The following is a 14,927-nucleotide window of genomic DNA, read 5'->3' on the forward strand; positions in this document are numbered from 1 at the left end:
GGCTGGGGTCGGCGGGCGGGCTCGCTCCGCTCGGAGTCGGGGCCTGGCCCGGCCTGCGCTGGGCAGTGCGCAGGCGCAGGCGCGCCCGAGCCCGCCCCGGAAGTGTCGGAAGCGGTGGCTGCCGGGAGCTGGTGGGTGCGCGCGGCTCCGGGCGGGGGTTCGCGGCGGCGGGGCTCCTCGGGGGCAGGTGTGAGGGCGGGAAGTTGGTTCCGTGAGGGCTGTCCGAGCGTGCTGGCGCGCGCCCGCGGCGGCTCGTCCCGGGTCGGGCGGGAGGATTGCCGGGACCTGGAGGCCCCGGGGGCGCTCTGCGCGGGCTTCGGGCTGCCCGCCCCGAGCCGGCACGGAGGAGGGCGCGTCTCCATCCCTTCCGAGGTTGCCCGGCCTCCCCGCGGCCTCGAGCCGGCGCCTGGGGGCTGCCGGACAGCAGCCTTGTTGGAAGGAATGCGTTTTATATAGGTGAAATTTAAAACATGCAAAAACAACAACAAAAAAGCCCACATGAGAGCGCTGGGAGGTGCAGTCAGGAAGACTCCCAGGGCCTGCTGGCCAGCTAGCTGAGCAGAATGGATGCGATCTAGGTTGAGTGAGAAACCCCGGCTCAAAAACCAAGATGAAGTGCGGCCTCCACATGCATGTTCGCGCACATACACCCCCACACAAACACGTACGTACAAAGCTGACATGTTCCACCGTGCTCGGGGCCAAGGAAGGTATAAAGTCTGCAGAAGATTCCTGGCGGCCCCGCTGTGCACTGATAATGAGCTCAGCGTTCTGTAGAGGAGCGGTGGCCATGAGCCATCCTTCCCAGTGGGAGCGCCTGTTGATAGCATTGGCAAAAGCGGTTAAGCACCATCCTCTGCCAGTTTCCACTGGGTGTGGCAAAGGGGTCTTCCATGGACGGATATGGGCTCCCTCTGTGAAATTCAGGTGGATGCTGCTTGGTGGGACTTTCCTGTGGTGATGCGATGTCATGGCGCATGTGGCACTGTGGGACCAAATGCTTTCCATTTTGTTTCATCTTATCATTGGTGGCCCCATGTGGCTCGTGGATTCCGCAGCAGACAGTGCCAGAACAGCCCTAGGAGGAAAATGGGACGGCTGAACAGCAATAGGAAGAGGTTACTCAGTGTGTCTCCACACAAATTGAAAGGATAGAAAGGAGAAAGTGTGCCAAATTGGGCTCAGTGCAGAGTTCAGGGCTGCGGGGGGCTTTGAATCTGATCCCCCTTCCTGTTTCCAACCTTCAGGTTCTCCACCAATGTCAGAGGCCTAGCTTCCTGCACACAGATGTGTGGACGGCCTGTGTCCTGCAGGTGCGGTGGTGAGCAGCTGAGAACAGCTGTGTTGTGATTTGGCCCCTAGCTACCTGCTTTCACTCTCCGGCCCTGCCCCTTTCATCCAATCTCTTGGGACCTTGGTAAGCCACTTACCCTCCCTTTGTCTCAGTTTACTCCTTTGTACAGTGGGGATAGGAAAATAATTTTCTTCACTTAGTTTTTATGAGCAGTTAAATGAGTTAATCTCGGGAAACTCAAATAGAACAGAATCTCAGAAGTAATGAAGTAGGGATTTGGAATGTTTGAGTGGTACGTTGGTTGATTAATTTTTAAAAATTCATTTATTTTTTTCTTTATTTGCAAGCTGAGAGATAAAAGAGAAACAGACCAAGAGTGAATAGGTGCACCAGGACCTCCAGCCACTGCAGACGGACTCCTTTGTACATCTGGCTTTATGTGGGTGCTAGGGAATCAAACTCTGCTAGTTAGCCTTTGCAGGCAAGCACATTACCTACTAAGCCATTTCTCCAGCCCTGGTTGGCTGATTTTTGAGACAAGTTCTCATGTTGCAAAAGCTGGCCACAGACTTGCTATGTAAAGAAAGGGTGACTGTGGATACATGATCCTCCTACCTTCACCTCTGAAGTGCTGGGTTTACAGGTGTGTGACATCATACTGAGATAGTTTGTTTGCCTTTGTTTTCAAATTTTATTTTTAAGGAGGGAGGGAGAAGTAGAGGCTAATATCTGTTAGGACCTGACAACACAGCGTAATGGGTTGATTCTTTCAAGCACACATAAGGTAGGGGAGAGCCACAGCCTCCAGCTACTACAAATGAACTCCACATGCATGTGCCACTTTGACTGGGGAATTAAACCCACATCATTAGGCTTTGCAGGCAGTCACCTTAACCACTGAACCATCTCTCCAGCCCTTGTTTGCCTTTTGAAACAGTCTCATTCTGTAGCCCCAGGTAGCCTAGAGTTCATGGAAATCCTCCTGCCTCAGCCTCCCATGTTTTGGGATTATAGGAATGAGCTGCCACATCTAGCTTACGGTTATTTAAATTTATCTGTTTTTTTTATTTGGTACTCCTATAAATGAGATTGCCATCATAGTTTTAGTTCATATAAAAATATACTTGACTTTTTTATGGGGGGGGGATAACGGGTGCACCAGGGCCTTCAGCCACTGCAAACAAACTCCAGATACATGTGCCACCTTGTGCATCTGGCTTAGGTGGATCAAACCTGGGACCTGTGGCTTTGAAGGCAAGTGCCTTAACTGTTAAGCCATCTCTCCAGCCCAAATAATATTTGGTTTTTCTGGTGTGTGTGTGTGTGTGTGTGGATGTGTACACATGTATGTGTGCATGTGTAGATATGTGGTACATGCACATGTGTTTGAAGATGCACATGTGTGCAGAGCCGGGGATCCATCACTTTCTTACCTTATTTCCTTGAGACAGGGTCTCTTACTGAACCTGGAGCTCAGACCATTTTTTGGTTAGATTGGCTGACCAGGGAGCCCCAGCAATCCTCCTGTCCCTGCCCCCCCAAGTGCTGGCTGGGGTTACAGTTATGTGCCTGTTTCTCGTGTGGTGCAGAAGATTGACCTCAGGCCCTCACACTTGCACAGCAAGCACTCTAACTCAGCCGAGCTGTATCCCTAATGCCCCCCACGTGATGCTTCAGGTTATCCTTGTTACCATCTACAACCTTGCCCACTTCATTTTTAATTCTGGTGGTTGCTGAGCTCTCCCTGGATGCTCTGTGGAATCAGTCCACTCCTGCAAGTGGAGGAATGTCACTTCTGTCCCCTTACTGCAGCATCTAAGAGGACCGTAGTTTACAGGAGAGGTGAGCACAGGCAGTCCTGCCTTTCCCTCAGTCGCAGGGTAGCTCTCACTCTTTGCATTAAGGGTGGCATTACCTTAGGCTCACCCCTTGCCCTGTAGCTGGTGACATACCTTTCCCTTCTTGTTTGCTGAAGTACTGGTCTTCCTGTTCTTGAATGGGTCTCAGGGTTGCCATGTGCTGAGGCTTCCAGCTGGGCTCTGCTGCTGAAAGAGGTTGTGATGCCTCACACCAGGCCTTCTGGGTGTTGGTGGGGAGCTCTTTGCCCTACTGCTGCCCATTAAGCTCTCTTGTCCAAGGTCCTGACAGGTATTAGCCACTAAATTGTGTGTGTGTGTGTGTGTGTGTGAAGTCAAGTTTTGGATCAGGGCTACACTTGCCCCGTGCATCAGTTACTTTCTCATTGCTAAGACTAAAGACCCAACAGGACCAACTTAAGAGAAGGAAGGCTTCCCTCAGCGTGCAGTTCATTGTGGCGGGGATGTATGGTGGCAGCAGCTTCAGCTGGCTGATCACATGCAGTCCACACTGAGGAGGCAGAGAATAACAGACACTTCTGCTTAGCCAGCTCCCCTGTTTACACAGTCCAGGACCCTGTCCATGAAGTGCCACCCACAGTTAAGGTGCCCATTCCACCTTTACTTAACCTAATCAAGATAATCCCTCCCTGGAAGGCATGCCTAGAGGCTAAAGTAATCTAGATAATCCCTCACAGGTAATTCTAGGTCCTATGAAGTGGAAAATCAATATAAACCATCACACCACACCTAGTAAGATGGGTTGGATAATATAAGATTGGCATTATCTATTCCTTGAATGTGTGATGGAATTTACCAAGAAAATAACTCAAGTCTGGAGTTTGTCTTGGGAATGCTCTTTCCTGGCAAATGCATTTTCTGGAGTAGATATGGGCCTGTTGTTTTGTCCCTGTGTTTATCTGGTTATCTGATTCTTCTATCTGGGTTTCTTTTGGGGTGAGGGGTCAGCTGAATCTTTCAAGTACATGCCTGTTTGGAAACTGTTCAGGTTGTCTGAGCATGAGACTAGAGGGATACAGGAATGCTTTTGCTACTTCTCTGTAAATTTAGTCATTCCCATATAGACTTAGTTTGAAAAATACTAGGGATGGGGTGAAACACACAAGGATATATAAGCACAGATTTTTTATTTATTTATTTATTTATTGAGGTAGAGTCTCACTCTAGTCCAGCCTGGCCTGGAATTCACTCTGTAATCTCAGGGTGGCCTTGGACTCATGGTGATCCTCCTACCACTGTCTCCCAAGTGAGTACAGATTTTAAAAAGAGAAAAAGCATATTTATACAGGCAGGGCTGTGGGTGTAGTTCCATGGCAGAGCACTTGTCAGCATATATGAGGTCCTGGGTTCACTCCCCAGCACTAGGAATAAAAACCTCCCGTAGGAGGGATAGCAAGAGGAGAGAATCCCTTGGAGGAGGATGGCCCAGGTTAGAGAGAGGATGAGGTAGGTAGGCCATGGGGTGAGGCCACTTACTGGGCACATAAAGAAATGCACTAACACACATTTAATCCAAGCACTCAGGAGGCAGAGGTAGGAGGATCACTCTGAGTTCTAGACCAGCCTGGGACCACAAAATGAATTCCAGATCAGCCTGGGCTAGAGTGAGATCCTACATGAAAACATCCCTCCCCCCCCCCAAAAAAAAAGGAAATGCCGTAAGGACCAGGCTTGGTGGTACTTACCTATAATCCCAGCACTTGGAAGGAAGAGGTAGGAGAATCACCCTGAGTTCCAGACCAGCTTGGGATTACAGAGTGAGTTCCAGGTCAGCCTGGGCTAGAATGAGACCCGATCTCAAAAATTAAAATTAAAATTAAAAATTAAAAAAACACCAAAAAAATAAAATAAAAAAGAAATGCAGTAAGGAAAGCCAGGTGTGGTGGTGTATGCCTTTAATCCCAACATGGAAGCTGAGGCAGGAGGATTTCCATAGGCTCAAAGCCACATGGGACTACATAGTGAGTTCTAGGCCAGCCTGTGCTAGAGTGAGACCTTGTCTCAAGAAAAAAACTTTCAAGGAGACTGGAAGCTTGAGCTGTTGCAGAGAGTGAAGTTGCAAAGACAGATGGAACATTAGATTAACACTGATATTGGATTGGGTATGACCATGTGAACTTGTGGTTTCCAGCAGACCTGATGTGATGGACATGACCGTAGAGGTAAGTGTGGAAGGTAGGCACAGGCACACGTACACTCCCATCTCTGTCCACCACAGGTCAGGGGACAGCACCTTCCTTTAGCAATCAACGGATGCACCTAGATCTAGTCCCAGGGCTCCTGGATGTGAGGCATCTGCAGACTGGGCCAAAGGAAGACAGGGCTAGGAGTGCACAAAGCCTGAGGTGGCTTCTGCCGACCAAATCAGGGACAGTTGGAGTCTGAGTCTCTAAATAATAACAGTAAGTGCTAGTAGTAACAGTGTAGCTCACTGACTCCCCTGGAAGCCACACATGGATAAAATGAATAGAGAGGCATTAAGCTGTCCCTTGGCCACAGGGTTCTGCAGGCTTCTTCATGAGTACAGCTGCTGGGGACCCGTCCGCCTCGTCCTGCTGGGCGATGGGTGAGGTGTAAGTACCAAGCCTCAGTCCTGGCCAGTCTTTGTGGAGACTAACCTGCCCTGAAGCCATCCGGGGCCCAAGTGTCACCTCCTACACTTGATCTTAGCCAAAAGGCCGAGAAGCCATAAAGTGTAACCTCCTTAGAGCCAGAGTCTCCTGTCATTCGGATTGAGGGACTCTTGGTCAGATGTGCCCATCACTCCCATTGCTCAGGAAATTAGAAGGGTTTGGAGCTTTGTCTGGAACAGGGCCCATGTCACATAGATACTGCTCATTGTGTCCCGGTGGAACAGGAAGACTGTTGGGCACCCACGCGTATCATCTCAGCCTTGCCCAGCCATGCGTTTGCAGGTGAGGTAACTGAGGTGGCAGGTACACGACCTTGCCTGGGTCACCCAGGAAAGCAGCGGAGCTAGGCATTTGTCCCATTGTCTTGGGTGCTTCAGGTCCATTTGTTGCTTTGGAGGGATTCTGACTTGAGATTTAGACTCCTAGTTAGTTAGTACCCTCCCTGAACAGGTACTGAAACTTCCCCAGCTTCAAAGCAAACTGATGTCTGAGGTGCTCTGTACACAGGCCCTTCCCCATGCGCAGACGGGGTGTCCACACACCTCTGGGTGTGCTGTGTGCCAGCTTCAGTTTGACGTGTAGGGTTAAAGCTGGTGTCTGACTTTCACTAGGACCATGATACCTGCCAGGCTTCTCGCTGCAAAATGTCGCACCATGTCAGAGGGTGTGGTGCTGTGGACTCTGTGTACACGAGCTGACTTCAAGCCCAGCCAGCTCCTTCCTCTGCAGGCGTTGTCCAGAACACTGTCGGTGGGCTGTGCAGACTGCACCAAGCATCGGGAGCCCCCAGGAAAGAGGCCACTATCTGAGAAAAAAATGGTGAGTGTCAGTTTAGGGCAAGGCAAACTTTGAAGGCTTTTTTTTTTTTAAAACATAGGCCTGGTGTGCATGCTAGTATCCATGTTTTGTTGTTTTTAAAGCAATTTTAACTTAGCTAGATTTTAATATTTTTATTTGTTTATTTGCAAGCAGAGCAAGAAAGAAAGAATGGGTGCACCAGGGTCTCTGCAAACAAACTCCAGATGCAGGCACCACTTTGTGCATCTGGCCTTATCTGAGCACTGGGAAATCCACCTGGGTCATTAGGTTTTGCATGCAAGTTCCTTAACCTCTGAGCCATCTCTCCAGCCCTGTGTGTTTTTTAATATGTGTGGATATACATGTACATATGCGCGTGTGGAGACCAGAGATTGATGTCAGTTATTTTTCTTGGTCATTCACCAGTTTTTGTTTTGTTTCAAGGTAGGGTCTCACTCTAGCTCAGACTGACCTGGAATTCACAATGTAGTCTCAAAGTGGGCTGAAACTCATGGCGGTCCTCCTACCTCTGCCTCCTAAGTGCTGGGATTAAAGGTGTGTGCTATCATACCCATTCCCTCACCCTTTTTTTTGGAGCGGGGGGACAATTTCCATAATTGTAGACAACATCCCATGGTAATGCCCTCCCTCCCCTAACTTTCCCCTTTGAAACTCCACTCTCCATCAGATCCTCTCCCCCTCTCAGTCTCTCTTTTTTTTTATTTTTTATTTTGTTCATTTTTATTTATTTATTTGAGAGTGACAGAGAGAGAAAGAGGCAGATAGAGAGAGAGAGAATGGGCGTGCTAGGGCTTCCAGCCACTGCAAACGAAATCCAGACGTGTGCACCCCCTTGTGTATCTGGCTAACGTGGGTCCTGGAGAATTGAGCCTTGAACCGGGGTCCTTAGGCTTTACAGGCAAGCACTTAACCACTAAGCCATCTCTCCAGCCCCAGTCTCTTTTATTTTGATGTCATGATCTTTTCCTCCTGTTATGATGTTCTTGTATACGTAGTGTTAGGCACTGTGAGGTCATGGATATCCAGGCCTTTTTTTTTTTTTTTTAATTTTTATTAGCATTTTCCATGATTATAAAAAAGTACTGTGTTAATTCCCTCCCTCCCCCCATTTTTTTTCTTTTTTTCTTATATTTTTTTAAATTTATTTATTTATTTATTTGAGAGCGACAGACACAGAGAGAAAGACAGGTAGAGGGAGAGAGAGAGAATGGGCGCGCCAGGGCTTCCAGCCTCTGCAAACAAACTCCAGACGCGTGCGCCCCCTTGTGCATCTGGCTAACGTGGGACCTGGGGAACCGAGCCTCGAACCGGGGTCCTTAGGCTTCACAGGCAAGCGCTTAACCGCTAAGCCATCTCTCCAGCCCTCCCCCCATTTTTTGTCTGGAGGAGTACACTGTAAGGAGTCCTACCCTTCCTTTGGCTCTTACATTCTTCCCACCACCTCTTCCGCAGTGTACCCTGAGCCGTGAAAGGTGTGATGGAGATACTGCAGTGCTGAGCACTCCTCTGTCACTTCTTCCCAGCATTAAGATGCCTCCTGAGTCATCCCAAGGTCACTGCCATCTGAAAAGAGAAGCTTCTGTAACCAAAAGTGAGAGTAGCCTTAATATATGGGTATGAACATTAAGAGAAGTGCTTACTGGGCAGTTAGCATCACCACTTTTTATCTACTGAGGCCAGGTCTCTCATTTGAACCCAGAGCTTGCCAGTTCAGCTACTTTAGCAGCCAGCTTGCCTTGGTGATCCCCTGTCTGCCTCCAGCTCTGGGTTCACAGGCACTATGCCCACCCAGCATTTGCGGGGGTGTTGTGGGATCCACACTGGTCCTTATGCTTGCATAGCCAGTGTTTCAGCCACTGAACCATCTCCCCAGACCCTTTGACTTTTTCCCACCTTGGCTGGCCCTGGTTATGCCACTGAGGCCACACCAAGCAGCTCAAAGAGGGGCCTGGGCACTTCCGTGTGTCAGAAGCCCAGGTAAAAGCCTGGTTGGGGCAGGACGGTGCACTGTCTCTTTCTCGCCTGTGTGCCTGGCTTGGCAGGTGAGCAGTTTTTTTCATTTCTTGATTTGCGCTGCTAGGAATTGAACCCAGAGCCATGTGCATTCTAGACAGCCCTAAAAAGAATTGCTGTCATTTTTTTTTTTTTTTTGAGAGTTCGGCTGGAGAGATTGCTCTGTGGTTGTTAAGATGCTTGCAAAGCCAAAGGGATCCAGGTTCGATTTCCCAGTATTCATGTAAAGCCAGATAAGCCAGATGCACAAGGTGGCAGATATATCTGGAGTTTGTTTGCAGTGGCTAGAAGCCCTGGTGCCATTCTCTCCCTCCCTCCTTCTCTCTCTCTCTTTTTCTCTCTCAAATAAATAAATAAAATATTAAAAATAAATAAAGGTGCTTGCTTGCAAAGTCTTCAGGCTTGGGTTTGATTCCCCAATACTCATGTGCTGCGGGATGTACAATTGGGTTATTTTCTCTCTCTCTTTTATTTTTTATTTTATTTTTTCAAGATAACCTAGGCTGGCCTGGAATTCACTATGAGGTCATGTAGTCTCAAGCTTGCCTTGAACTCACAGTGATCCTCCTAACTCAGCCTCCCTAGTGATGGGATTAAAGGTGTGTGCCACCTTGCCTGGCCTCCTCCTCTTAATAATAAAACAGGCAGGGGGTATAAATCAGTGTTCCAGTATTTGGCTAACATGGTCAAGGCCCTGGGCTTAATCTCTAGTGTACAAAAAAAAAAAAAAAAAAAAGTAGCCTTTTTAGATAGAAACACAGCTGTCCTGAAGATGCTCTGTGGCATGGTATCTGAAGTTCACCAGTAAGGGCGGTGCCAGCAGCTTTGGGAGCTGAACTTGCATGATGAGCTGCTGTGGCTGCTAACAACAGCCAGGTATGGTAGCGTCCAGCACTTGGGAGAGTGCAGCAGGAGGGTCACAAGCTGGAGGCTACCTGGGCTCCAGAATGCAATCCTGTCTAAACCGTAGGCGGGGCCTGGGGGGGAGGCAGAGAGATGGCTCAGCAGTTAAAGGTACTTGTTTGCAAAGCCTGACAGCCTGGATTCAACTCATCAGTGCCCACATAAAGCCAGATGCATAAAGTGTCACATGCATCTAGAGTTCATTTGCAGTGGCAGGAGGCTTTGGTGGGTTAGCTCTCATTCTTCAGCTGGTCGTTCCTATGTTAGGGTTCAGAAGAGAGGCCTTCTCTCCAGGAAAGGTTCTAGCCACATCTCTGCAGTTTACACAGAAGCCCTGGTGTTCATGCCACAGAAAGCTGTCTTTCTTCGTAGCTAAAGCCTAGGATTGTCTAATAAGGGCTCTACCTCATTCCCTCTTGCCTCTTAAGGATCTAGAGCTTTCCACTAAGAAAGATAGACCTGGTTTTTCAGTAATGCGATTTTGTCTGAAAGAAGCTGGAAGGACACTTGGTTCAAGGAACATTTCCTAAACAGGCTGTGCTCTCCTTAGGTTGGAATTGCTCAGTTCTCTTTTGAAGTGTGTTCCATACTTGCCACCCATGGTGTATGCTGTGATTCACCTCAGCCTGTGGGTTCTAGAGACTTGTGGAAACTGGGTTTTTCCTGTGGGTTTTAAGAGTGATTAGTAATAACATGAGAGCATTACTAACATCTGGCTCTGACAGACAAGAGGCAGGAATCGAGTGGGTGCTAGGTCTCCTGGATGGACTTCAAAGGTCACTAATATCTGGTTACTTTGTACTCTCTGTAGAAAAAGCATTTTGTGGACCGCCGGAGAGTGTTGGTCCGTGGAGGACACGGCGGCTCTGGCATGAGCTGCTTCCACAGTGAGCCCCGCAAGGAATTTGGAGGTCCCGACGGAGGGGATGGCGGCGACGGTGGCCATGTCATCCTGAGAGGCACGTGTCTTGGGAGCTGGGAAAGAGCAGGGCTACATGGGGTGGGTTGAGGTTTCACACTGTCCTGGCATGAAAAATTATACTGTGCGGGCACCATTTTTACAAACGATTCTGTTCAGCAGCTCTGGGTGCCACTTGGTTGCTTAATCTCAGGAATCCGAAAATGCTTTCCCATCGGGAACCTTGCTTGATAGTATGTGTCAGAGGTCGCCTCTGTACCACTGCCTCCAAAAGTGCAGCAGAGGGCCAGGACTGTGTTCACACAGAAGTGCCTGCAGCATGATGAAGTGTAGCTATGTTTTTAGTTGATAGTATTAAGAGAACTTCAGATTTTCCAGAAATGAGCATGTGTTTTGAAGGCAAGTAAGATATTGGCTTGCTTTCTTATCCCATTCTGCTATTTGTGGTGATGTGTACCTATAATCCCAGCACTCGGGCCCAGAGGTAGGAGCAAGTTCCAGACCAGCCAGGACTAAGAGAATAAGATTTTGTCTCAAACCAGTTTTTAAAAAGTTGGCTGAAGCCAGGCGTGGTGGCGCACGCCTTTAATCCCAGCACTTGGGAGACAGAGGTAGGAGGATCACCATGAGTTCAAGGCCACCCTGAGACTCCATAGTGAATTCCAGGTCAGCCTGGGCTAAAGTGAGACCCTACCTCAAAAAAACAAAAACAAAAACAAAAAAAAAGTTGGCGGAGGGCCTGGAGAGATGGCTTAGCAGTTAAGGCACTTGCCTGCGAAGCCTATGAACCCATGTTCTACTATCCAGATCCCACATAAGCCAGATGCACAAAGTGGCGCATGAGTCTGGAGTTCTATTGCAGTGGCTGGAGACCCTGGTGTGCCAATTTGCTCCCTTGCTCTCATTTAAAAAAAAAAAAATGGAGATAAGGAGATGACTCAATTAGTAAAGTGCTTGCTGCACAAGTGTAAGGACCTAAGATTGGTTCCTAGTAACCATATAGAATACCAGGCATGATGGTGGCCACTTTTAATCCCAGCCTGGGGAGCAGAGATCCCTGGAGCTTTCTGGCCAGCCATTGTAGCCAAATTGGTGAATGACATCCAAGATTGTCCTCCAGCACACACACATGCACAAACAAAAATTAAAATGTCATGTTTTAGGGCTAGAGAGATGGCTTAGCGGTTAAGGCATTTGCCTGCAAAGCCAAAGGATCCCGGTTCAATTCTCCAGAACCCTTGTAAGCCAGTTGCACAAGGGGCGCATGCCTCTGGAGTTTGTTTGCACTGGCTGGAGGTCCTGTCATGCCCATCATCTCCCTCCCTCTCTCTCTCAAATTAATAAATTATACACACACACACACACACACACACACACACACACATATGATCTACACACATACATACATGTATATATATTTTAAATGTCATGTTCTAGCTGGGCGTGGTGGTACATGTCTTTAATCCCAGCACTCGGAAGCAGAGTAGGAGGGTCTCTGAATTCGAGGACAGACTAAAACTACATAGTGAATTCCAGGTCAGCCTGGTTAGAGTGAGATCCTACTTGGAAAAGCCAAAAAAATATGTTATGTTCTGCCTGGGCTAGGACAGGTGAGGACACGCTTGGGCTCACCAGCAGCACACACGCAAGGAGGGCAAGTATGAATCATGCCCCTCCTTGAAGCGCATACTGGTCCCTCTGCTTCTGCATCATGCCACATATCCAGGTACATTTTGAGGCTCTAAGCACAGGCCATGGTGGCGGGCCTCACAGAAGACAACCTGAGGCTCTTGCTCTCACTCTAGTGGACCAGCATCTCAAGTCTCTGTCATCGGTCCTGTCCCAGTATCAGGGTTTCAGTGGAGAAGATGGGGCCAGTAAGAACTGCTCTGGACGAGGTGGTACTGCCCTCTACATCCGGGTAAGCTGAGGGCTGGGTCCAGCACTGCTCCCTTGTTTGTCATTGATCCATGGGTGGTGACTGGAGACATGGTGAGAAACAAAGTCAGGCAGGTGTGCCATGCCCACACCAGGACCTTTGCACTGGTGTGGTGCTTCATGCTATGATCCAGGGTAGTTGAGAGGGGGTACCTTAAAGAGAGTCTGAGAGCGCACCCTCCTCCTGGCTGGCTGTTGAGGACTGGACACTCTTCTTTGTGCTCAGAGGCTAAGGGCAAGGGTAGAGTGCCCCACGGACCTCCGTCTGGCTGATTATAGGACACAGCCCTACCATGCATGCCGCTGCATTTCAGGTCCCTGTGGGCACTTTGGTGAAGGAGGGAAGTGAGATTGTGGCTGACCTGTCCCATCCCGGTGACGAGTACATCGCTGCATTTGGGGGTGCAGGAGGAAAAGGCAACCGCTTTTTCCTGGCCAATGATAACCGTGCCCCTGTGACATGCACCCCTGGACAACCTGGACAGGAGCGCCTTCTCTACCTGGAACTCAAGACAATGGCCCATGCTGGGATGGTGGGTCCCTGTCGTTGGCATATGCTGGGATGCTGGTTCCTGATGGTGGGACATGCTGGGATGGGGGTCCCTATCATTGGCATATGCTGGGATGCTGGTTCCTGACAGTGGCACATACTGGGGCCCCGGGAGAGAATGGCAGCTGTCCTTTGAACCTGGTGAGCTGCTGCAAGCATGTTCTAACCCATCTCACCTACCCTTCCCTCCGCCAGCTGCAGGAACCAGTGACAAAGCCCCCCCCCCCCGTGAGGTCACATGGTACTTTCTTTTCCTTCCAGGTTGGCTTCCCCAATGCTGGGAAATCCTCGCTCCTCCGAGCCATCTCAAATGCAAAACCTGCCGTGGCTTCCTACCCATTCACCACCTTGAATCCCCACGTGGGGATCGTTCACTATGCAGGCCACCAGCAGATAGCAGGTAGAGTAGAGCCTCAGACTCCTGCAGGTTTGGATCTTCTGACTGACTCAAGAGAATAATTATGTAACCCTAAGATTAGCTTCCTACTTAAAAAGTGGCATTGTTTTCCCTAATTGAAACAATTTTAGCCAATTGTTCTCTATCAAAATTAGCCCCGCCCCCACCTTGTCTCAGAAATCTGATCAGTTCAGTTCATAAACACGAGTGTGAATTTAAAAGCTGAGGAGAGAGTTTTCTTCTCGCTCCCTTTCTTCTCTTCTTTTGTGGAACCCGGCAACATCAGTCATGCAGACAACATGTGATTTTAAAAGCTTTCCCTGTACCATTTTGAGAGGAAAACTTTTTTCCAGAAGATAATGTACCCATTAAAAATAGTAAGCCTGCTGGTAAGGTTATTTGTATAGCACTTTATATCTGCAAAGTGCTCTGTAATGATTTTTATCTGTAATCAAATTATTCATAGAGTGCAGGAAGCCATTTTCCCCTTTTCTGAATCATAGTTGAAGCTGGAGAGACAGGAATGTGTTAAAAATTCCTCATTAGATTGAACCGTCTTGCCTGTCACCCAAATATTCCAGAGCGTGTTGTAAACCTGAAGGCTGAGGTGCCTAGATGTCGCTTGGCCTGCTGAGTCACCTGGGGGTGGATGAATGGCTTTAATTTCAGGTGTTCCTTGAAAGTTGTAGAATACCAGGGATTGGGCCCAGAAGGGTCTCCAGGTCTCCTCTCCTGACCCAGTGTTGAAGGCTTCACGGGGCAGCTGTGACCCGACCTGACCCGACGGGGTCTCAACCTGGCTGTGTTCTCTCACCTCCTGCAGTTGCAGACATCCCGGGCATCATCCGGGGCGCGCACCAGAACCGGGGCCTGGGGCTCGGCTTCCTCAGGCACATCGAGCGCTGCCGCTTCCTCCTGTTTGTGGTTGACCTGTCCCAGCCCGAGCCATGGACTCAGGTCGAGGATTTAAAGCACGAACTAGAGAAATATGAAGAAGGCCTGTCTGAGAGACCCCATGCCATCGTTGCAAATAAGATCGACCTCCCACAGGCCAGAGCCCATCTGCCCCAGCTCCAGGCCCACCTAGGGCAGGAGGTCATTGCCTTGTCGGCGCTGACGGGGGAGAACCTGGAGCAGCTGTTGTGGCATCTGAAGAAGCTACATGACGCCTACATGGAGGTCGAGCTGGGGCAGAGCCACCAGCCTCTCAGGTGGTAGTGACATGCCCAGAGTGTCACACGGGGTTGGGCGGATGTTGACTGTAAAATGGCAGTTTTGAATGCCTGAGAGAAAATACTTATAAATATTTGAGAGTGTTGGTGTGTCTGTCTTCCCACCAATTTGGGGCTCTCTGTTAAGGTGACCCCCACCCTCTGGCCTGGGATGATGGAATATTCCTTGCCATCCGCTCTGCTCCAGCACTTGGCATACCTGTCACCTTTGCTGACTAGTTTGCCAGAGTTGACTCATTTGCACTAATTACCACCTAATTAGTAGGAGGACCCGCTGCTAGCTGAGGGCAGCAGACGCTGCTGCTGGGCTTCTCATGCATGGCTATATTTGCAGCACAGCAACCCTTTGGTT

General features: G+C 49.3%; 1 protein-coding gene across 2 annotated transcripts; it reads left to right on the top strand.

Moving 5' to 3' along the window:
• Window positions 1-97: 97 nt before the first annotated feature.
• Window positions 98-14,659, top strand: Mtg2 (mitochondrial ribosome associated GTPase 2). Of its 2 annotated transcripts, none has more exons than XM_045157826.1 (8): window positions 98-131; window positions 1,248-1,417; window positions 6,416-6,623; window positions 10,351-10,498; window positions 12,264-12,379; window positions 12,711-12,929; window positions 13,208-13,346; window positions 14,167-14,659. In XM_045157826.1, the coding sequence occupies exons 3-8, from the start codon at window positions 6,420-6,422 to the stop codon at window positions 14,559-14,561; spliced, it is 1,221 nt and encodes a 406-aa protein (XP_045013761.1). In that variant the 5' UTR covers window positions 98-131; window positions 1,248-1,417; window positions 6,416-6,419; the 3' UTR covers window positions 14,562-14,659. The 2 variants fall into 2 exon arrangements, with proteins under 2 accessions (XP_045013761.1, XP_004669542.1); XM_004669485.2 differs by lacking the exon at window positions 98-131 and adding an exon at window positions 367-664.
• Window positions 14,660-14,927: the final 268 nt, after the last annotated feature.

The sequence above is a fragment of the Jaculus jaculus genome, chromosome 8, assembly GCF_020740685.1.
Source record: "Jaculus jaculus isolate mJacJac1 chromosome 8, mJacJac1.mat.Y.cur, whole genome shotgun sequence".
In the NCBI taxonomy this organism is placed as follows: Eukaryota; Metazoa; Chordata; class Mammalia; order Rodentia; family Dipodidae; genus Jaculus; species Jaculus jaculus.